Source organism: Leptopilina boulardi, unplaced genomic scaffold (genome assembly GCF_019393585.1).
Source record: "Leptopilina boulardi isolate dan_hultmark-lab unplaced genomic scaffold, ZJU_Lbou_2.1 LbouV2_231, whole genome shotgun sequence".
NCBI classification, from domain to species: domain Eukaryota; kingdom Metazoa; phylum Arthropoda; class Insecta; order Hymenoptera; family Figitidae; genus Leptopilina; species Leptopilina boulardi.
The window spans coordinates 787529-812198 of NW_026137787.1; the positions used below are offsets into that span (position 1 = coordinate 787529).

General features: G+C 29.4%; 1 protein-coding gene across 1 annotated transcript in view; it reads right to left on the reverse strand.

Annotated features, from left to right (window-relative positions):
- LOC127280274 (uncharacterized) overlaps positions 1 to 20050 on the reverse strand; it is a 51091-nt gene extending 31041 nt beyond the window's left edge. Inside the window, exon 1 of the mRNA XM_051303183.1 lies at positions 19704 to 20050. Within this exon, the coding sequence (XP_051159140.1) occupies positions 19704 to 19797 (94 nt within the window). The 5' untranslated portion in view covers positions 19798 to 20050. The remainder of the gene's footprint in view (positions 1 to 19703) is intronic.
- Positions 20051 to 24670: the final 4620 nt, after the last annotated feature.

Consider the following 24670-nt stretch of genomic DNA (forward strand, 5'->3'; position numbering starts at 1 on the left):
TTTTCCCAAATTCAAATCAGTTTGCGCAGAATTACATGCATTAGGTTTTATTACTTTAAAACACATGTGAAACAATGTATTGTGCCGTACACCGATAGATGAAATCTTTCCCTCTTTGTCGCGAATCTCACACTTTTCTTTATATGCATGGAAAGAAAAATTCTTGTCGCTAATTATACCAATAGAAAACAAATTTCTTTTTAACCCAGGAACCAGTAAAACATTTTTTAATTCACGTTGCTGTATATTACCGTTTAATTCTTCTTGGATGATAATTGAGCCCTTACCGGTTGCTGCTAAGATTTTGTCATCTGCTACTCTAACAAAATGCTCGTTGGCGGCTTCTTCAAATGATGAAAAATAATCACTTCTGTAGGTCATGTGCATGCTGGCACCCGAATCGGCGATCCACACATCTTTATCTTCATCAGTTGAATTTGAATACAGTGCTGTAATATCACACACATAAGCTTCTGCGTTTTTACACTTTTTATCTTTATTCACTGCACTATCTTTTTCGTTGTTTTTAGGACACTCTTTTGCCCAATGTCCTTTTTCACGACACACCATACACTTTGTCCGTTTTTTCAATTCGTTAATGTCTTTCTTATGTTTAGGCTTTTTCTTTACTGTACTAATGGAACTTTGTTGCACTTGAAGCGCGAGAGCATTCACACTATCATTACTTTCCGAGAGACGCTTATCTTCCTTGATTAATCTGGCTATCAAATTTGATTTTTTTCGATCAGCCTCTGGCGTACAGTCCCATGCTAACCTAAATAGAGAAAAACTGTTTGGCAAGCTGCTTAAAAGTTTAGAAATTATAGCAGTTTCTGTAGGCTTTTCTCCAGCATCGTCTAATTTCCTGCAAATACTTTCAAGCTTTTCAATTTGTATGGCGATGCTTTCACTATCATGCATGCGAAAACCGTAAAATTGTTCCCATGCATTTTGCTTTGCATCGACACTAGTGTCGCCATATAAATCTTTCAACTTGTTCCAAATTTCATCGGGTTTGGAACAATTAATCAAATTTGGATGAAGGCTTTTCTCCACTGAGCTTATTAATATCACTGCTGTTTGTGATGATTTCTTCATCCAAGCCTTCCAGTCATTAGCTGCCGTCGTTTTATTTGGTTCATCTTCTGTCCCTTGCACAAAACCCAATAACTCTTTTGATTGCAATACAAAAGTTACACCAAATTTCCATAAAGAATAATTTGATCCATCGAGTTTCGTAATATCCATAATTTCCTTATCACCCATGATGAGAAAATTGCGACACTTTCACCAAATAAAATAACTGTTCACTTAAACACTTGCTTTATGTATTTTCTCTTATAAACTTGCACTTAACAAATTACCGCCGCGCAGTGGAAGCGTGCTGGGCCCATAACCTGTTGGGTTTTTACTAAGAGTAAAGACACACTTTAATTGTAAATAGATAAAGTTTATTAATAACAAGAAATTACAAAAGTGTTAAGGTATTGAACCGAGAAAACGCAGTTTCCTTGTTGAAGGTTCAATTCTGACTGACTCGTAGATTCATACCTGAAACAGTTGTCTCTCTAACCGTAATAAAATAGCCCTAAGTACGGATGCTTCAGGTAAACACTATTCGTAGTGAAAACTAGTAACAAATTTAACGAAACTTAGAACATACAAATTACCTGTTTTTCAACAAAAACAATTACCCATCAGAATTTATAAATAAAAATATAATTAAACGTTTACGTTCTATTGAGTCAAATTTTCAATATCCTCTATCAAAAAAGAATAATGCACTTTACACAATGACACCAAAGATTTTTCTACCTTACAATCCCAACCTTTTTGAATAAACTTCTTCATATCTAAAAAAACTATAGCATTTTATCCATTCCTTGTAAAAATAATAACATGAACCACAATTTAGTTTTAAAAGGCAAAGATAAAAAGAAAAAAGATGCAAATACTAATACTGTTTATAAAATCAATTGCAAAAAAGTTGTCCCGCATTTTATTTTGGACAATCAAAAAGAATGGTTGGTGTTCGTATTAAAGAACATAAAAATTCTAAAAATAATGTAATTGACACACACAATAATTCTTACAAACACAATAATTTTGATTGGGATAATTTTAAAATACTAGACAGAGGAAGCAATTACAAAAGCCGTTTAATATCAAAGATGATACATATTAATTTACAAAAAAATCTGGTTAATAAAAAGGAAGATATACAAAATCTCAATAATTATTATATTCAATTTCTAAATGAAAAAAAATATTCATAGCTCTCCTATCTAATTTGATATACCTTGACATCTCCCTTACTTTATTTTCTATTTACTGATGCGGTCAATCATCTCATCACAGCTGATTCTATGTACTTCGAAAAAATTTTATATTTACTTTACCAGTGTCAAATCAAAACTACTATGACATAGACGTTTAGTCTCATTTTTCTCCGGTAATTAAGTTTTATATAATTTTCATAATAATTATTACAAAAATCTTTATGTAACGTGTTTTAATAATAATTATTTAATAAATTAATAGTTTTTGAGCTGCGCTGTCGAAACGTAATAAATTGTTTTATTTTAAACCGACTCGGAGTGATCCTTCAATTCAGTTTTCATATTTTAAATATATTGTTTAACCTCTGCATTAGAAGTAAAATTGATTATGCACGACTTGTTTGGAATCTGCACTTTAATAAGGACATACTTCTCATAGAAAAGATACAACAGCGCTTTTTAAAGTATTGTACTCTCTTGAAATCTAATAATAAGAAACTTAATTGACTTTTCAGAATTGTTATCTTTTTTAAACTTTAAAATTCCAAGATCGACAAGCAGGTATTATCAACCATTTTTTAATGATTTAAGAAGATTTTTAATCTTCGTCTATCAGGTTTCATGCGCTCATGTATAACATCACAGAGGCTATATTTCTTTTGTAAAAATTAAAATAATATTTTAATAAAATCTTTCTAGTTGAGGGAATCAATTCAGTTTCTTTTTTGACAGTTACCTAAGGCCTCTAGATTTCCATTGATGCGAACAAATCTCATAATATGCATTTGGTCAAAAGTTATGAGCCATAAACAAAATGATGCCCACAACCGGCGCACTTACCCTATATGCCTCAAAGAAAACTTAACGACAGATTTTTTAACTTTGTTCCATAAACATTGTCTAAGACATCAATAAGACATTGCTTCAAGTGTTTCGTAAGCACATTATGATTTTCAAAATTTCGGAAGCGTTAATACTTTGTAAAGCTTTTATAAGTTTATCCATATTTTTACCCAAATCATTTTTCTGTAAATTCACAACAATGGATAAAATTGTCAGTAATAATTTTTCTGTGAAGAATCAAAAACCTTGAACGTACAGCAATAGCAACACACCATTCTGTACTCACTATAACTTATGGCTGAGGTTTCCGGTACCGTTAAGTTATACACGCATTTGCGAAGGGTGATTTGTTTTTTGACAAAAGTGAAAGTTTAAGACGAAAGATGGTTATTGTAGTGAGTGGAGAGTAAAGTAAGGGTGATAGAGAAATAAAGAAGGTAAAAAAGGAAGTGGTGAAGAGGAAAGAGGTGAAAGTTAACAGGGAAAGGAATGAAAAAAGAAAGAAGAGGATTTGAATTTGCGAATGGGAAAGTTATCAAGACAGGTGGATTTGATGAAGAAAGATAATAGGAAAAGAAACATTATTATTAGAGGCGTGAAGATATGGGAGAAAGAGAGTAAAGGGTGAAAATAAAAATTATTGATCAGGATAAAGGATAATTTCACGAGAGTAAAAGCGGACGGAAGGATGAGGAAAAACCAAAATTTTTGATAATGGAGTCAGGAAGTGAGGAAGAAAAGAAGGAATTAATTATATTAAGGAGCGGGTTGAGAGAGAGGCTAGAATGGATTGATGAGGAATAGGTTTGAATAGGTAGAGAATGTGATTGGATAAATGGAGTAAGATGGACGGTGAGAGAATATTCAGGGAGGTGATTAAAGTAGGATTAGATAATGAGTGCAGGTTGAAAATTGAAAGGATAAATTGTTGATAAGAAAATGCAATAAGGAAGGTACATGAATTTAGGGATGGATAAGAGGAAAATCTGTGGTGTAGTGAATTTTAAATAGAGAAATTAAAGTGTTTTTTGGGAATTGTCAGGTTTTAAGTAAGGGGAAGGTTGTGGTGCAGGGGAATATTACAATACACGATTAAAGAAATTGATGAAAAGTAGATGAATAGATTATGGTAATGTAAAGATTAAAAGGACAAAGACACTTTAGGCAAAAGGAACCGGAAACGGAACCTCCGGCACTGGCGGATTTTTAATAGTAGGTTAGATTAAGATTTCGATTAAATTAAGATTTATAAGAATTTTAGGATAAGAATTGTAATGTATATATTGAGCGTCTCAAATCCTGCTTTATGCAGGAAAAGTAAATAAAGAATAATAACTTATAGCAGTAGCTAATATTATTACCAATTCATTATGGGACAATTAAACATAATTCTATCAGTACCGACGAATTAATTCTTTCAGTTTAATTATGTCCGTTGTTCAAAATTAAACTAATATTAATAAACAGTATATAATTAATTGAAAAAAGTACGAAAAAGAAAGTGAATTAGAAGAAGAGAAAAAAAGCAGTGTCTCCATTCTCTCGTCATTAACTTTGACCACCTGGTAAGCGGATATTGAGATCCTTGTGTAATCTACGCCTCGGGTCCAGGAACAAATAAGATGATGTCAGAGTCTGTAATTAATGAATTGCGATCGGTGTGGCACACACGTTCACCTCCTTCCAAGAGCGTTCTCTGAGAACAGTATTTGCAAATTAATCGAAGCCACGTGCACGACACGTCATCATATATATATATATATATATATATATACAACGAAAATTCGCCCCCAAATTTCATTGAGCGAAAAATTACAAAAAATTATATTAAAAAATTTATCATATTGTTCCAAACTGTATATCGATCTACGTGATTTACCTTAAACTTCCTGCTTTTCAATCATATATATTATGAAACACACATCGTAAATCAAATCGCAATAACGAAAAAAAAAAACTTCAAAGCTTTTAACCGAACGGTATAAAGCTTCTATTATGACAGCAGCTCTTTTCATCCTCACAACATTGTTACAATCCAGAGTCTTGATTTATGGGTATATCCAGAGTAAGATCATGAAAAATCGCCGATTAAAATGTTATTTCTCCATTCAAAGACTGATTGCAGTTGTATATTTTCAAATGAACTTGCAGAGTTTCTTTCAATTAGAAAATAATAACTTTTAATCAATTATATTTTTTGTTCAAAAAGAAAATAAGGAAAAAATGTTTTAATAAAAAAATTTGAAATTCCTAAATTTTAATCAACATTGTAATTATTGTTTTTTGGAAATATTTTCAAAAAAAAAAATTGAATATAAAATGAAATCTTGATAATCACTTCCTGATATGAAGAGATGCATGATGAAAGAATTATCTTGTACAGGAGGGGTCACGAGCAATTGATAGCGCACGAGAGGTCTGCAACGTAAAGCATGAACCTTTCCTTATAATCTGCGATTAAATCCCGACAACCCACCTCTCGAATTAACTGAAACACCTGCGCCTTAAACTTCCTAAAGCCGATCTTCATATTTCTACCATGATAAACCCTTCATTGCTGCTCTTCCACCTCATTTTCATTAACATGAATCTCAATGAATAAAATCCTTTGTTCTTTCTCATGAAGCTTCTCATTTCTCACTGTCACTCAAACTGACACACTGGAATTGACGAAGATATCAAGGAAATCAACTAAAGAATATGAGAATATTCAGGCCGAGGCCTTGATATTCATTATATACTTAAAGGTACTATCACCGGCGTTTCTCACGAATAGGGCTTCGTAGAATAACAAAAAAAAATCCCTTTTATCAAGACTTTATTAAAACTTTGTTTATGTTTCTGCTCATTATATTCTTTGCTGTTGTGTTTTATTTGATATTTTTTGTATCTTTCTTATGATTGTAATCACTTTTAAGAATAATGGCTTTCGCAGTAAAAACACAATTTTCGATGATGATAATAATAATAATTGTTTACTTGCCTTGCAAAGTTTCTCAGATGTAATATTTCTTTTTATGAAATATATATATATAAATCTCCTTGGTTAATACAATTCAAAATTTGAACTTGAATTCGTTTCAATATAACCATTATCATAATTAAGATTTAATTCCAAAAAATTAATGTTATTGTTAATGTCAGATTCTATGGTAATTCTTTAGAATTAAATTATAACAATACAAAACATTACTCAAAAATAATAATTCAAACTGAAAATTATTATTAGTGTTACATTAAAATTAGATTTTAATCAGTGCTGATTTTAACAATATTAATTATATAATAATCCAAAGGGGAACCCAAGTGATACTTTACATTACGATATTCATTAAGGGGGGGGTAAGGTTAATTCCATGAAAAAAATGCATATTTTTACGAATTTTTTTTTGGCTATACAGAAAGAGTTAATATATTTATTAAATTTTTATATAATAGTACAACATTTGAACAGAATTTTTTGTAGCAAAAAAAATTTTTAAAAAACCCTTCCAGGGATCCCTAGAAAAACATCTCCTTTAACAAATCCATTTTGATTCTTTTGTTTTAGATGATTCTATTGCGAGTTACAGTGAACACCGCAAAATAACTTTTTTTTGGGGAGCCAGAGGAAATGTACTGTCACTCGATCAATTCTCAATATTTTGCAATGAAACTTTGGTGAAATACTGTTCAAATGTTGTACTATTATATAAAAATTTAATAAATATATTAACTCTTTCTGTATAGCCAAAAAAAATTCGTAAAAATATGCATTTTTTTCATGGAATTAACCTTACCCCCCCCCCCTTAATAAAAATTACTTAATTGTTTTACAACCCATCGATAGGATTCCTATTTATTTATTGTACAAAATGCTGCATTACAGCTTGATTAGTATCTCCATAACAAAAGAAGTGTTAGCCATGTATTATCGATCGGAACAAGTGCTGTAAAATTACTTTTAAACACTTGGTCATGTCTCTTCTTGTATAGCGGCCGTTTTTCCTTGAATTCTCAGCTTAAACGCATCCATTTTAGTAGATAGCGATTCACCATGATGGTTTCGTTCGATTTGAACAGATCATAATAAATTACAACCAGTTGATCCCATTAAATGCAGAGCAGAAGTTTCGAACCATGGATATTGATGTTGATACATAGCAGAGCTTACTCTACGATTTTTTTTTTTTTTTTTTTTTTATTGTCGTAGAACATCTATTCGTCACCAGTCACTGTAGAATGCATAAAATCTTTTATCGTTGAAGCTGCTGTTGAACTGTTAAGTTCCATGTTTCTTGCTTTTGAATCATACCTAGTATTATTAAGCATTTCGAAACTATTGTCTCATTAACAACTAATGATTCTACAAGTTCAATTAGCATCTAATATGAATCTTTATTAGCAAATAATAACTCCAATGTTCTGTTAGGACATGAGTCAAGCTTCCTTGTCCCTAAAGAAATGAGATGGAAATATCTATTTCAAACAATTAGTAAAACTGCGTCTCTTAATGATGACTCAATAGGGGCGTTCTTCCTCTGGCTTTGGTGGGTTTCACTCGAGCAAAGAATGTTATTCTGTCTTAATTAAGGGATACAATAAACTCTGATTTAATTTCTACAAGTTGGAATATTTTACAAGGGGTTTATCCGTACACTTGGCAATTGATTATGTTTATCGACTCGAAAAGATTCAAGGAAACCGCCCTACTATAGTGGAATTTATCTCTTTCAGAATTGGGAAAATGGTCTTTAGTAAGTTGAGGGAATTAAGAAGTCAGAAAATTTTTATTGATAATGCTTAATTTATAGTCAAAGAATATTATCCATATTATCTTATATGTTTCGGACGTTGACCAAATTTTCTAGAAAACTGACTCTTTTTCTCCATCAACTTTACTAAACCTGGTAAAACTTAATAACTGTTTCCGAATTAATGTGGAATTCGTCCGAAACAGTGCGGTTTATTGTCAGGTTTTTGTCATCCGGAATTAGTCCGGCTAACTCCGAAATTTACCATATTCGTGTAACTAATGAATCCGGAATTAATCAGGTGTAATCCGAAGTCACTTCGATCAAACGTAACTAGTGAATGCAGATTACTGACTAATACTTATCATTTTCGGGTTGTTTTCGTACAATTTCTGCACTAATGCCAAACTGATCTGTTTGTATTTAATCTGAAATCAGTCCAAAATTTTAACCAGGGAAGCATAGGTTAAAGCCAGGACATAAAACAAATAAGATATTATTAATAACAAAAGTACAAAATTTATAATTCTTTTCCAAATTATCAAAATTTAATGCCAATAGATTATACCTGTTCATGCGTAAACCACTTTGATAAAAAAAAAAAAAAGATGAGAAAACATTGGAATAACCATTTTTATCAATGAAATCTTCCCTAAGCACAGTTTCATTCCTTGTAAAGTTTCTGATCAAATGATATATTCTCACGTCTACAAACATATGAAAAGTTTGTTTGAACAGAAGGAAAGTTTCCCGACGATAACGTTAGTTTCAATTGAGGTGAAACTAAGTTCGTTGATTTAAAAACCTTCCTGAGAGGTATACCTCTACTTCATAAAATATTTCTTTTAGCGCAAGTAGAAAAAGCGTTAAAAGTTCTTTTCAAAAATTTTCATTGTACTAAAAGTCGCATAGATATATTCTGCTCTTCATTTGCAACTTTCTTTCTTGACTACATATTCGCCAAATACTTAATAAAACTTTAGATTATTTTTCCAAATGACTTTTATTAAAAATTTTTTTTGCCGATGCTCTATATATATATGTAAAACAATTATAATTTTTTTTTACTGCTTATTCTTAGTAAATTGTAACTTAGTATTTAATTTTTAACCCTTGGAATATTTTTATAAAATAAATTATCAGCTTTAGCTGTTAGATAGTTGGTTATGAGTTTGAAAATCGATTCCAGATATCGTACCAGCAACCTATGATCTATCTTATATTACTCATAAACTGACATGCTGGTAGTTGAATTTCAGGTTAGTGTGAAGAGTTTTAATGAAACTGATATATACTTTAGAAAAAAAAGTCGTAAGCTTAAATTATCAACATTTCTTTTTACTACAACTTCAAAAATAATTGAAAATTAATCTGTAAACTTCTCATAAACTGAATTTGAAGTAAAAATTATACTCTTTTTTTTTAATTTAAAAACTAATAAACCCGCATTCTAGTAGTAAAATAAAGAAAAATGATTTAGACAAAATATGATAATTTTAGTCAAATAAAAATGAAACTATGAATAAATTTACTCTAATACTTTCAGTGCAGTGATAGTGCATTTTATTGACTATATTTTAAAAAAAAAAATTTCTTCATTCTATTTTTTTTACAAATTAAAGGATTCTATTGTTCCAATTATCAAAAAAAAAGCAGAGAATAAAAAGAACTCTTCATTTGAAAAGAAATGTTTACTTTTTATCTCGGGAATAAGATGCAGCAGACTGATTAACATTTCATTTGCAAAACATGGCTGGATGCGAAAATAGTCTGGTGCATAATGTCGAAACGTTTCAGTTCGTTTAATTTCGTTCAACGACGAGGAAGGATTATTACCAACACTTTTTATCAGAACGATAATAACGAAAGGGCCAAAAAGAAAGAGACATAAAAAAAACAAAAGGTTTTATAAAATATCACCATTAGAGAAGAAGAGTTTTGTATATAGGAAACATTATATTCATGTATTTATATACGCGGACAATCAACTCTTGTAACAGACTATTAGTAACTCGTCTTTTGAACGAAGAGTGTAAAACATCGCGATGAATGGACCGGAACAGGTTCTGAATCTTATGCAATAATAAATGACTCTTCCCGCAGTGCTTTGACTTCATCTGCACACACCTGGCAACACAGAAGTGGAGCTATATAGTATTCTTGACAGTAAGATTCATGCTTTCGTCAACCCATATTTTATAATACCAGCTAATTATCAAATATTACTAATTACTAAGGTAAAAAAAAATTGAAACTATTTCCGGATTTCTTTTAGTCGGAAATTAGTTTGTAATTTTAATCAAGAGTCTTTTTTTTGAAAAGTTATAAATCATCAACGAAAGTCAAATAATGTTAGTTTTAAAAGTTAATCCACAAAGATTATATATAAAAAGATTAAAACAAAACTGTACCCTTAATCCACATGATGATTAATAATTTTTATTCTTAAACAACAACCACGCACGAGCACTTTGTACATTTGACAAAGCGCCAAGTTTGCAGTTTCTTTCGACAACGAAGCAAAATGAAAGTATTAAATTTTTATAACCCAAAGCGGAGAAAAGCCATTACCAAGCGCATTTTTACGTTAAAATTTTCTCAAACTGGCTAGAAATTAATTTTTCATAAATAAAAACAAAAAAATTATAACAAAGGCGCGTTTAAAAAAAGAAAATTTTTTCCAATAAATTTGGTGTCCGCTAAAACGTCGCCAAGAGTGGGATTACAAATAGCGACAGAGATACAAAGATTTTGCTACGTAGCGATTCAAAGCAACATTCACTTTAAAAAATTTTTTAGCTATCGGGTGACTAAAAAAATGGTATCATTTTGATAGATTTAAGTTGGTACAATTGTTTTTCTGTGTATTTTTTTCTCATATTAGCTTTATTTTATAATTTAACAATTTTTTTTAGAATCAAGAATGTATCAAATTCATAAGGATTCCCTACGATGAAGAAATGAAGCAATTAAAAGAAATATCTAAAAGCCTGACAAATTTTTCAAGTTTAACACTTCAAATCTCAAAAGTTATAAAAAGACAATTCTAGGCAACGATAATTATTAATATTATTATATTAACACTTTTATTTCTAAATTTAAACCTTAAATTATTTTATAATTAATAATTATAAACTAAATAAAACATAATAATAATAATAAAGAAAATAAGGAGACATTTATTTCCAATTTCTATCTTTACAAAAAATCAAGAAAATAATTCAACTTTATCCAATAATAATAAACTATTTACTTTTCTTTTTTATATTAATAATTAAATATTTATTGCATTTAGCGTAAATGCACTAATTGCGGCGAGATTCGAATCAAAACACCTTTGAAATAGAAAATTCGACATTTCTATTGTATAAACTCAATTTAAGACTTATTAAACTTAAAGCTTATGGTATTAAGATATTAAAAAAAAATTTAACTCTATAAAAATCGATTATTTAAACAAATATGAGAAATTAAAACTAATACCGTAATTTTCTATTGCGGCGAGTTTGTATCAGTTTCGATGTATCAATTTCGGTGACCAAAATTACGTGTATTTTGAAGATACTTTGCCCGCCGAAATCGAAGCCAATGGAAATCTTAAAAATGTTTCAATTGCGGCGCGGAAAAAAATTTGATCTCAAATAATTAAATTAATTATTGTTTAAATGTGCATCTTTGTAAGTATTTGTATCAAAAAAAGATTGAAATAATTTTTTTTAATCATTTGGCAACAGTTATATTAAATATAATAGTAATAATAGTTATATTTTATGAACGCGCCGTAATTAGTACACTTACCCTATATTTATTATCTTTTTCATAGAATTAAAAGTTTCTATTAGACATTGTCTAAAATGGGAAAAAAAATTAATTTAAAAAATTTTGAAGATATAACCTCGAAAATAGAATTTTTGTTCTCACGCAAGGGTTAACTAAAAAAAATGTATACGAAATTTTTTGTGAGTTAAAGAGTTTTTCAAGAAATGAAAATTTAAATCAATTTAATTAAAAAATTATTAATTAATTTAATTAAAATAATTTATCAATTTTTAAATTTAGGCTGGTAAAGAATATCCTAATTTTAAATCTCATGCAATTATTATTTTTAATTCTTGCAATAAGATTAATTTTCTTAATTTTTATTTATTGAATTAAATTAAAAAAATTTATTTCCTTTATAAATTATTTTAACATTAAACTAGATAATTTATTTTTAAAGTTGTTATTTATTAAATTAATAGGTTATTTACAATATTAAAGTATAATTTATTTCGTCACTAGTTAATTATTTTATTTGAAACTAACAGTTGGCAAACATGAAGTTAGAGAATTGATTCCACCTTCATGTTGTATTTGTTTTCTACGTAGATAAAATATTTTAGGAAATTGACATGAATTCTATGTCAATGTTCTTATTTAGAGGGGTTATGTTTATATTTTCTTCTAAATTACCATCTTGCAGTTTAAGCTTTGAAGAAACTGTCAACGGTAATTTATTTTGGTCATGATTTGGAACAAATTTCACTAAAAATATATAAGTTTTTAATTCTAAATAACGAAAAGCGCTACATAGCGACTAGCGCTATTAGTAATCCCACTGCAAAGTCACAAAAATTTTTTTTCTTTATACGTGCATGCAAAAACCTCGTTTGGCAACCACTTTCAGCTATCCAAAATAGTCGAATCCCTCACTGTACGCGCGGACGATGAGCAAAGTATTTTGCTCACCGTTAAGAGGTGGCCAAAACATTTTGCTCATCGTCCGCGCGCACAATGAGGGAGTCGGCCATTTTGAATAGCTGCAAGTAGCTGTCAAACGAGGTTATGCCTGCACTTATAAAGAAAAATATGGTTCGATACAAGGGGCCAAACGAGCGTTTTGCTCATTACAAGTGTAACGACGTGGCTCGAACTCAAAGCTCGGCTTTGCCTCGCATTGAGTTCTTGCCACGCCGTTACACTTGTAATGAGCAAAACGCTCGTTTGGCCCCTTGTATCGAAATATACTATTTTTAAATTGAGAAAAAGTTTAAGAATTTATTATTTTGAGATTAAGATAGCTTTAAAGAGTATTATTGGAATTACTATACGTAATTATATATTTCTACTAGAGCCGTATTTATATATATATATATATATAAATATATATTGGATTGCTTTAATAATTCCATTAGATTGTATGCTTAAATTTAATAAAGAAACGGAAAAAAAGAGAGCACGTGTGTCTTGTCACAGAAGGATGTGAGCCAGAGTCTTCGTAAAAAGTTCACTTTTATTTGGGGAAAAGCTTTGATGGTATTTTATTTGTATTCGAGAATGGAGGCAAAGAGGCAAGGACGCGATCCTCGCTAGTGAATGAAATGGACTTTCTTTTACGAGTATGAAGCCGTAGAGTGGTACTAAAAACAATCTCCTCTTTTCTTTTATCAGACGGTTCAATAATCAAATAACAAAGTTAATAATCAATTTAATCGCAAAACAATCTAATCAATTCTAAAACAATTTTAATTCTCTGCTTTTTTTTAATAATTTATTTGCTTAAAAATAATTTAAAAAAAAAAATATTTTTTTTTACATCATTATTATTGTTATAATTATTACACCGAGAAAATTAAACAATTCCAAAATAAAAATTTTTTACAAATATTATTTAATAAATTAATGTAAAGACTGCGATAATATGATAATTTTCTCATTTATTGAAAGAATAGATAATTTTACAGATTACAAATATACGATTAGAATTTCAAAAGAAACCTTTTGTCGAATGTCAATTGAACCATGGTTTATTGGCCAATTGTTTTAGTATTTTTTGATAATTATTAAAGAAGCAATAAAAATTAACATGTATGACTTTACGCAACATAGATGCGACAAGCGTTTATTTTTGAGATGAACTACGAAGTATACGCAAGTATCAAAGTTGTGTTTAAAACGCGAAAAGCAGTTAGTAAAATATTCAGTATTCACTCGACGTTGACGATGCACTCAAAAGATACTCAGATATTCACCCTAGATTAATGTTTTTTTTCTACTTTTATATTAGTCAAATGTCAAATACTAACTGAATTCACGTTTTTTCAAAAAAAAACCTAATTTTGTTATTCAAAAAAAGATAATGATAGAGTAATAATAATTTTAATAGACGCAATTTTCGATAATAAATTAAATTTACAGAATATTGATAAAATATTATATAAATTTGCTTATTACAATAACTGTTGATGCATAAATTAACTGTAACTAAATTATTTCGCTTTTGAAATGTGAAATATAATTATTGATAAACTAATAAACTTAAAAGTTTCAATATCATTTGTTCGAATTAAATTTTAATGCCAATATTATCAGTTAATTTTTAAGATCAAACTTTATAAAATAATTATCGATTTATATAATAATTATTATTAAAAATGATTGCATCAGTAAAATTATCTTAATCACTAATTAAAGTGAGTGTTTGAAAATGTTCGTTATAATTATAATAATAATACTAATAATAAAACTGGAATAATTTCATCCTTCCTATTTGGAGACATTAAGTAGGACTTGAGTTTACATCAAAAGTTAAAATTATTAACTTCCATCTCTTCTACTAGTTTTTTTCAATATACTATAAAGAACAATATTTGTAGTCTTTATTGATTATGTTGGCTAAAATTGTATGAAAAGAATAATTATTTTCTTTGATTAAAAAATTTTTTTAAATTAATTTTTGGATATCTTATTCTTTTAAAGTTCTGCTACAATTACAACATTGTATAATTATGTTAAATATTTATTATTATTATTAAATTGTATAATTATTCTCACGTTATCGATTAGCTTCAATCAAATTCAATTAATTTACTTTCACTATAGTAATATGAATAATAATTTAATATACTATTTCACATATATGTTTGTGATTCTTGATAGTAAACCAATCTATTACACATTAACAAGTATGAAATGCCAAACATTTTTTTGATATTAATATACAAAATTTGACGGACAACGAAACGACAACACAAATATCTTATCTATAAATGCTTGGAGATTTAATCGGTCAACGTAAACAAATAAATTGACAGCAAAAATATATAGGTTATGTTCATATTGCTTGCTAATTCAAACAGTACTCTGATGCTTTGTCTATGAGGACAGATTAAAGATAATTAGTAAACAGATGGTCACGCATCACTTTTCCTTGAGATACCTTTTGTTTTGATATAGTTGAGTTGTGTAATTACAAAAAGAAATTATACAATTCTGTGTAATTTAGAAAAAATTTGATAAATAATTTTCAGTTATTGCAAACATTTATCAACAAATACATTAAATTTCCCTTGAAATATCATGGGAATCAAACTCCTAATTTTTAACCTATATTTAAACTTTTAAAAGAGCTGTGAATGGAAACAGGTGTGTGGACGAAGAACCGACGACATGGGTTCTCGACATGGTATCCCCGATTCTTCGTCACGTTATACGATAATCCTAAAATTACCAGGGGGTTTAACTCGGAAAAGACAGTATATAGTGGGGTTAAAGTTGGTGGTTACGGTAAGTGAGAAATGTGAAAAGAGATTATGTTTGTACACCCTTGGATTCTCTCTCTCTCTCTCTCTTTCTATATCTATCGTTGGTCGTTGGTCACGAAGTAACCACCCCGTGGAAGAAACTTTTGCTCTTCCTCTTGGGTTTCTCTACACACTTCCCTCGACTTTCCTTTGTGTCCTCGTTCTCGTTTCCCGCCAAAAGAGACCCATCCACTCCCAACAAATTATGGCTTTGCCGATCCTAGTAATTCTATGAGTTAACGCATCATATATATATATATAGCAAGCTTCGATTTGCCGCAGAAGACTGTAATTAACAAATTTCCATCACTGATTCTGCTTTACTTGGAACTATGTAGATAATTTGTACCCCATGACAGTAGAGGTTCCTAACAAAAAACTTTTTAGATCCATGGCTCACCTAGGACCTATTCCAAGGTAACTTTATAAATTTTATCCCAGATCAATAGATCCTCTGACTTTCTTAGCAATTGGTAGGAATTTGATTTCCAAAAGTGGAAAAAAGTCATTAAATAATTTTAAAATCACTTATTCCTTATACAAACTGTTCTGCTAATAAGTTTTTACGCTCTTGGCATAAAAAACGTAAGAAGGGCATGTTGCAGGTAGTTATATTAAATAGAGTACTAATTATTATATAATAACAAAATGAATGGTACACATAAGGAACCATCCCTTGGATTCAGTGCTACCGTTTTGGTTGCGATCATCGTTAGATCAATGTCGTATGCTCGTTAAAACGCGTCCTTTTCACTAATGCTGTCACGATAGTTCCGCACACACACACACAACAGTTGGAAAAACGACGACATTAGTCAACCTGGCATTTAGTTATAGTGGTCAAAAGGCAAAAAAATCATTCACGACTCTCGAGAGCAACTGACTTCTGTACCCTATTCCTTTCGTCTCCTCTCTTGCCAGATAATTTGTACTAGTTTTTCCCATCTTTCTCTTTCTCGCTCTTTCTCGTCGAGGCATTATTATATATGTTCTCGGTACAAGTAATTAGGATGAACGTTGTGCTGTGACTACATACCAGTTAAATGAATACTGTGACCAATCATAATTCACAACTTTTCCTCTTTCTCTTTATTCTTTATTATTATCTATTATATAATTTGAATTCCCTTCTCTAACCCAAATCTGGATATATTCTAACAACAATGGAAAAAGTTCAACATACTCATCAAAAAATTAAATCAATGGTAGAACTTTTTAAACTTATTGAATTATAAAATAATTTATTAAAGAGAAATAAAAATAAAAAATGTAACGAACGAATAGAAAAGAAATTATTCCTTCTTTATTGAATTAAAATGACAAACCTAGGTGATATGGAATTTGCTGATTTGCTAAATAATGCATATGTATGCACTGAAAAAAAGGGTTTGGTATTGACAACCAAACGTTTGGTTGGTCTTTAAGCAACCAAAATTTTTTTTGTTGAATCAACAAAATTTTAATTTTCTCAACCAAAATTTGTTTGACACAACCAAAATTAGAAAAAAAAACGATTTTTGTTGTCCTAACTAAAGTTTAATTGGGACAACCAAAATTTTGTTGATTCAACAAAAAAATTTTGGTTGCTTAAATACCAACAAAACGTTTGGTTGTTAATACCAAACCTTTTTTTCAGTGTGCGTGTGTGTACGATTGTGCATAAATATGCAAGATCTTTAAATTGTAAACCATAGGAAGAGTTGAAAATATTCAAAATTTCTGGAAAAGCTAATTCGTTTAAAAAAAACATCCAAATGTTTTCGCAATATTGTACGAAATATACGCAACATCTATACAAAAATGCAACTACAAAAGTTCATATGTACCTTGCACGGATCTTGAGCAACCACAGTCGATCACAAAATTGTGGTTTAGCAGAAAAGAATAAAAGGAATACAGTTACAGAAAATTAAAATTTATGACATCTTTGAGTAATACTCAAATCATTGACCTCAAGTATTCTATTCCTGAATAAATTTCAATATATTAAATGCAAGCTTGCGTTTACTATTTTGTACAAATATAATTAAATGCATTTTAAGCACTAAATCCTCACTTAAGACGCATCTAATTGCAACTCAATAAAATCAATGTATAGCCAGTAATAATTTGCAGTTTTCGAGACAACAACTTTTAGTAAGATAACGTCGCGAGAAATTTCTTAATTTTCCATTCACAGAAAATTAAAAGGCATTAAAATAAGCTGCAACACTTATTATTTTAATCCAATTTTGCTTATTTTAATCCATTTTGGTATTAAAATAAGCAAAATTGGATTAAAATAATAAGCGTTGGAGCTTATTTTAATTCCTTTTAATTTTCTGTGTTCTGTTGTGAGTTTTCAATAAAAGAGATAATCTCTGCCTCTGTGTGTAAAGGTTCCACTTCAAAGGCGAATTTTTAAGAAGAAGCTTGTAGAATTGAAAAGTTAAAATAATTAAAATTCTATCCGTCATTCTGAGAAGTTAACCAATAGAAATTTAATTAAAATTTAAATCGAACAATCTTAAGTGATATTTAGTGTAAGTTATAAATTTTTTTGCTCATCTCAACCAAGGAAAAATCGAAATTCAACTATTCCCGGCTGAGCTGGTAGTCTAAGGAATTAGTTTGTCGGTAACAATAAATGAAAACTGTATCGTTCTAATTTTTTATAAACAAAATTGAAAATATTATACTAAAGGAAAGAAAAACGTCCGTTGACAAAAATAAAATTTAATAAATTGTTAATTAAATTTTTCTTTACTATTTTTATTTAATTTCCATTTTGGCAAGAAACACGATAAGGAGAGGGTCACTGATCCCACAAAATTAAAATATAAACGATTGGAGTATTTTTGATAGTGACTTCTCTTACCGGCTATTTGTGTTGTGAAGAGAATAAATAAATTTATTTGAACAATAACATTAATTTTGAAAATTTTCAATTAGAAATAAATAAATAAAATTTATTTACTAACGTTACAAAAAACATTCGGACAAATAGTTTTAATTAGTTTACTCCAACGTTCCGAATATCTAAATAATTTTCTCTGCAGGAAGTATATCAAAAACATAATTTATTGTAAAATATTACAATAGTTATATTTTCGAAACAATTTTTAATTCTCTGATATATAAGCTTACCCTTTAAAATCCACTGAATCATTTTCCAAATAATTTGATAGAAACAAAGTGTTATTTACATTGATCGAAGGGATTATTTACAGGCTCAAAGGGTTATTTAAAGTACCAAAGTGACAATTATCGATTCCCGATAGTCATTCATATTTTCATTTATTTCCTCTATTTTCTAAAGTCCAAAATTCGACCATCATTTATAAACAAGTGTAGAAAATTATCATTCATTAATTAATTACAAATATTTGATAAATTATCTCTATATGTAAAGTTGAAATTTAAATATGTAAAAAATGTTAAAAAAAAATGGGGAGAAGAAATAATATTTATTTTACAAATCATAAAATACTAAAAAACGAAAACGTTTTTGTTTGCAAAAAGTATAAACTCAAAGCCATTAAAATATTGCATTTATCGTTGATCAATCACGAAGCTTGATAGTAGAAAAAGCAAGCACAATTTGTACTTTGACTTTTCCATTTTGTGAAAAACGACACGAGAAGACTGAAGTACAATCGGACTTTCAAAGTTGAGTTATTGATGGAAACATGAAATGAAAACAAGCGCAACTATTCTAGTATCAATTGACATTGTTTGGTATATATGTATTGCGCTTTAGTGAATACCGCGGTACGTTTGTCCCTGATAGATGACCATCGAAGAAGAGTAAAGTGTCTCACTAATTGACAAGTTGTCGCGCAACTTTGCTACATTTGACAGCAGTAACTCTTCTCCCCCTCGGTGTGTCTCTCCTTTCCAACTGTAACCACTTCCCTTTAATCGAAATCAGTTTTCAATAACTTCAAAATTCAGATAGTAATTATTCCAGACTAGTTCAACCTAATGGTAATTAGTTTCAACAACTATAATAGTTTATTATACAATATCGTAAATAAATTGTTCCCTATAAATCACTTATATAAAAGAAAATTTCTCAATTTTATAATTAAGAAAATTAAACCAAACAATGAATATTAAATAATACTTGAAATATGAATGGAAACTTTTGGAATTTTTCAAGATAAATCTGCTTTACAAAGGAAAATAGTACTTGATTATGAAACCAGACAGATTATCATCTTCCCATTTCCTGGTGAGGGCGATATCGATCTCAAGAAGAAAGAAGAAGAAGATGAAGAAGAGGAAAAAAGTGTCAAACCCCTTACCTGATTTGATCTGTTGTGGTCTCCCTTGAATCCGAATGGTAGCAAAAGAAATGATAAAAATAACGATGATGGTGAAGGATCCGAAAAACCACATATTCCTTAAGAAATAAAAAAAATTTTCTTTGTTTCTACTTTATCGAATTACAAAATAAATATCGCGATCGTTTGAATTCGATACTCTCGCGTAAGAATCGGATGGTAAGCACAGAGTTGGCAATGAACGAATGAATGTGAGTGAGTAAATCGGAATTGAAGGTGGGCACCGACCGACCGACAGACGGACGTGCGGGCGTACACGAGTCAATGAGTGAGTGGTACTCACCCGTAGGAGCCCTCACCTTACCAAACTTAACTTCCTCTCACCCCTCCATATGTATATATATACCTCTCTTTTTCCATCTTTCATTGCTCCCTTCTTCCTTTTTCTCAGATACACCAACATGCATGTGCGGTGATTACGCACCTTTTGTAATCCCACCTGATGTATATATATATATATATATGCAATGCACACAACATCAATCCTCATACCACCACTGTGACCGTGACCAAGAATCTTTTCACCTATGACTTTCCCTCAAGTACTTCCTGCTTTGCGGCTAACATATAAGAAAAGGATGAAAACAAAAGGCATTTCAAGGAAAAGTGATGTGTGACACTCTGTTTACTAATTATCCTTAATTTTCATCATAGGCAGAGTCTCAAAAGTACTCTCTGAATTAGCAAGCAATATGAACATAACCCTGTATATTTTTGTCATCAATTAGTTTGTTTACGTTTACGTTGATCGGTTACATTTCTAAGCATTTATAGAAAAGAAAAAAATAGATCTTTATAATATTAGTAATAAAAAATTATTTGGCATTTCATACTTGTTAAATTGTTAAGTTATCGCGCGTAAATATATCCTATAAGAATCACTAACGAATACGTGAAATAATATATTAAATTATTATTCATGTTACTAGTGAAAGTAAATTAATTAGTACCAAAAAAAAAATATTTGGCATTTCAGACTTGTTAACGTGTTAAATCATCATCGGCCTCAATTTTATTCACATTCACAAATTCATCTTTTGCAAATGTTACTAATGTAAGTAAATTTTAATTACAACCAAAAAAAAATATTTGGCACTTCATACTTGTTAAGACATCACGCGCATTTTAAGCGTTCCCGAAATGATCTGTCTCTAATCGAAAAGGAAAGTAGTCAGAAACCTAAAATTAATTAAAAATAAATAAGTTTTTATTTTTAAACAACAATATACAACATTGCGTCTTTATAGAGCATGGAGGAATCATTTCATGTTTATTTTTTCAAGGCATGAAAATATTTGACAAAAATGGGAAGAATTTGTTTTAGATAAATAAAGTCAAACATAATAATTTTAATAATTTCTAAATATACCCTCATAACAAAAGGATATCCCTAGGATATCTATAGGATATCCATATCAATGGTCGATATCCTAGAATGGTCCCCAGGATATCTTGGGATATTCCTAGGATATCCAAACCGCCGGTCTGTGGGACATCAACAGGACATCCATAGGATATCTACAGGATATCCCTAAGACATCCACAAAATATCTATTGGATATTATATCGCAGGATATCCATGGGATATCCTCAGGATGTCTGTGGGATATTCTTAGGATATTCACGGGATATTTAATATCTCAACATATATTTTTAAAGGTTAAAATTGTTAAGCTAATATAATGAATAATAATATAATAAAAACAAAAATCTTATGAGCTTCTAATTTATTTTAAATGAAGATTTGAAACGCATTTTTTAAAGTTTTTAAATAAACTCATGCACTTAATGTATAATTAATATTAATAGTTATTCGTTATTTGCGGGGAAGAATTTATATTGTTTAAAGCCAATTTATTTTCTGACAATATTAAGCATATGAATAAAGGAATGAATCACGAATGAGAAAAAAATTAGTTAATAATTTTTCAAATTAAACAACTTTCTCGAAAAACAAGTTGCATTTTATTTTATTTATATAAAATTTAATTCACAGAATATTCTCACTCGTAGTCTCATAATGACTTTAAAAACAGTATCCTGAGAATATCTTCTTGACATCCAGAAGATATACTGAGAATATCCTGAAAATATCTGTGGGATATCTGGAGGACATTTATGAAAGTCTATAGAGATATCCAGAAGATATCCTGTGGATATCCTAAGATATCCATGGGATATACAAAGGATATCCAAACCGCCGATTTTTTGGATATCCTTAAGAGATCCTTTTGATATCCATAGGACATCCCTAGTATATCTGCGGGATATTATCAATATATCCCAAGATATCTTGTGTTATTAGAGGAGCCAGTTGGGGTAAATGGGGACAAGAGGTTTTGGAGCTTAATTCACAGTTTTAAAATTAAGTTCAACGTCAATATTTTAACTTCAGATTACCTGCAAGAGGTTTTGAGTATTGACAAGCTTATATCTTGACAATTGGTAGCAAGATAAAAAAAGTTATCGCTCAATGTATAAAAACTTGAAATTCAAAGTCAAACTGTTTTAGTATTTTGTCGAACATTTAAAAGAAAACAGACTTAAAAATCGTACAAAATTTTTTTTCTTATTCCTTATGACTCTTATAACAGAAATTCACTTGAATTTTTGATTTTTGTCAATTTGGTTAGTAATGACAAGCTGTCCCCATTTACCATGAGTTTTCAAATTTTTAGGGTAAATGGAGACAGCTTATCATTATTACCCAAATTATCAAAAATCAAATATTCAAGTGAATTTCTGTTATAGGAGTCATAAGGAATAAGAAAAAAGTTTGGTATGATTTTTTAATCTGGTTTTTTTCAAATGCGAGACAAAATACTGAAATAAACAAAAAATAAAAAAATTTCAATTGGTTCAACTATTATATATCTGCTACAAATTTTTTCACGTTTTTTCATCCCTTAATACAGTAATATTAAGGAAACTTAAGGAAACTTTTTTCTTAAAACTTTCTTAGAAACTGTGCTGTCCCCATTTACCTACTCCATGAAATTTTCTAAATTTTGGGGTAAATGGGGACAGTCAGTTTCATGCGTTTAAAGCTTATCTAATTTTTTTTCTGCTGCATAAAATTAAGCCTGGAAATGTAAATAACAACTTAAAAAAAATAAACCCACAAATATTAAGTACCTTTTAAAAGAAGAAACTTACGTAATTTGTGAAAAATAGCGATTTTGTCCCCATTTACCCCAACTGACCCTAATTATAATTCATATTAATAAAATTAAACACTTTAAAGAAAAATCATTTATTAAACTTTTAATTAAGACAATTAGGGAATATGATTTATTTATAAGAAATAAAATTAATTTATTTATACTTCATAAAGTTTTTCGTAATACTTATTTATATTTTATTCAGCCCCTGGCGGATTAGCTCAATAAAACTCTGAGCGAATTCGATCAGATTTCGCTCAAATTTAATTAGAAGCACAATATTGCAACTAATTAGTGCAGTATGTTGATCTTGTCTCGTTTTGAATAAGCCGACAAGACAAATGGTCCCGCTTGTTTTGGTTTTGTCACTAGTAGTCTCATTTCAAAAAGTCTTGAGTCTTGCGGCAACTTAATGACTTAATGAAGCGTTAATTACAAAGTACGTGTTACAAGTGTTTTTAAATGTGTATATAATTTTATTATTTCTTGCACTTTATAATTTTGTTTTATAATATAAATTATACTATATTGCAATTAAAGCAACAAATAATATTAGGCAGTTAGTAGTGATTTGTTATTTTAGCAAACAGTTTAACTGTCACAGCTAACATCAAGTAACTGAAATAGTTAATAAAATTGACATCCATATAGTAGCAGTTAATTTCAGTTGGAATAGCTAACTAATAACTGTATGGAACTAATTTTTTTCTCCTTGAACAAATTAAATACATTTAAAGGAATCATAATTTTTTTATAATTAAAATTCTCTATTACATATTTCACATAGATGGATAAATAACATTAACTTGAATTAGAACAATTTTGAAACAAGGTAAATTACAAATTCACGCGATGGAAAATTTCTAAAGACGATAAAATACTCATTCGTTTAAAGGAGTATATTCATGAAATATTGATGATCGTCTTTGCTAAAAGAACTTTGCGAAGAAGTAGTTTAACTATATACTTTTGCTTCATCTATACAATAAGGTTGTTGATGCCCTGAATCGTGTACACAAGAAACGATGCTTCGTTCAAGAGTTCACGGAAGTTAATCCTTGCCGGTTCTCAGGTGCGTTGTATTGTCATCAATTGCTAATCGAACGCCGCCTTCTTGTAGGGGGATGGCGTAACTTATATATACACCAGATAAGACAGAAAGTGGGTACTGACAGAAAATATAGAAAATTACGAGAAACTGTAAATCACACTATTTGTACTTTTATACATGGATATAACAAGTAAAATACTTTTTAAATCAAAGTAAGTAATTAGATAAAAAAATTATATATAATTATTATATTATTTTGAATTTATTATCCGGCGGTATTTAGTAATTAAAATAAAAGACTATTCTTTACGTTTCAACGGCACTGCCACCCTCCTCAGGAACTTAACTTAACATATTAACAAGTATGAAATGCCAAATAATTTTTTTGATAAAATAGTATGCAAAGTTGCAGAATAATCGGTTCATTACTTTTGGAAATATATCTTGTTTATCGCTATTTTGTTATCATTGAATTTTATATAAATTTTTATAAATATCATTATAATTCAGAAAAAAGAGGAAAGAATCCAGTGAATTTAAAAAGTTTGTCATTAATTATTCCATTGTTTAATAAATCACATTAGTTTTAATAATGCAATTCACTAATTATCACGATGAGAGAACCTTTCCTAAATTAATTATTCAGTTGAAAAGAGAATTCATCCCTTTGGAATTATCCATTACTGAAATTTCCATAACGGGGTAAATTTTACATC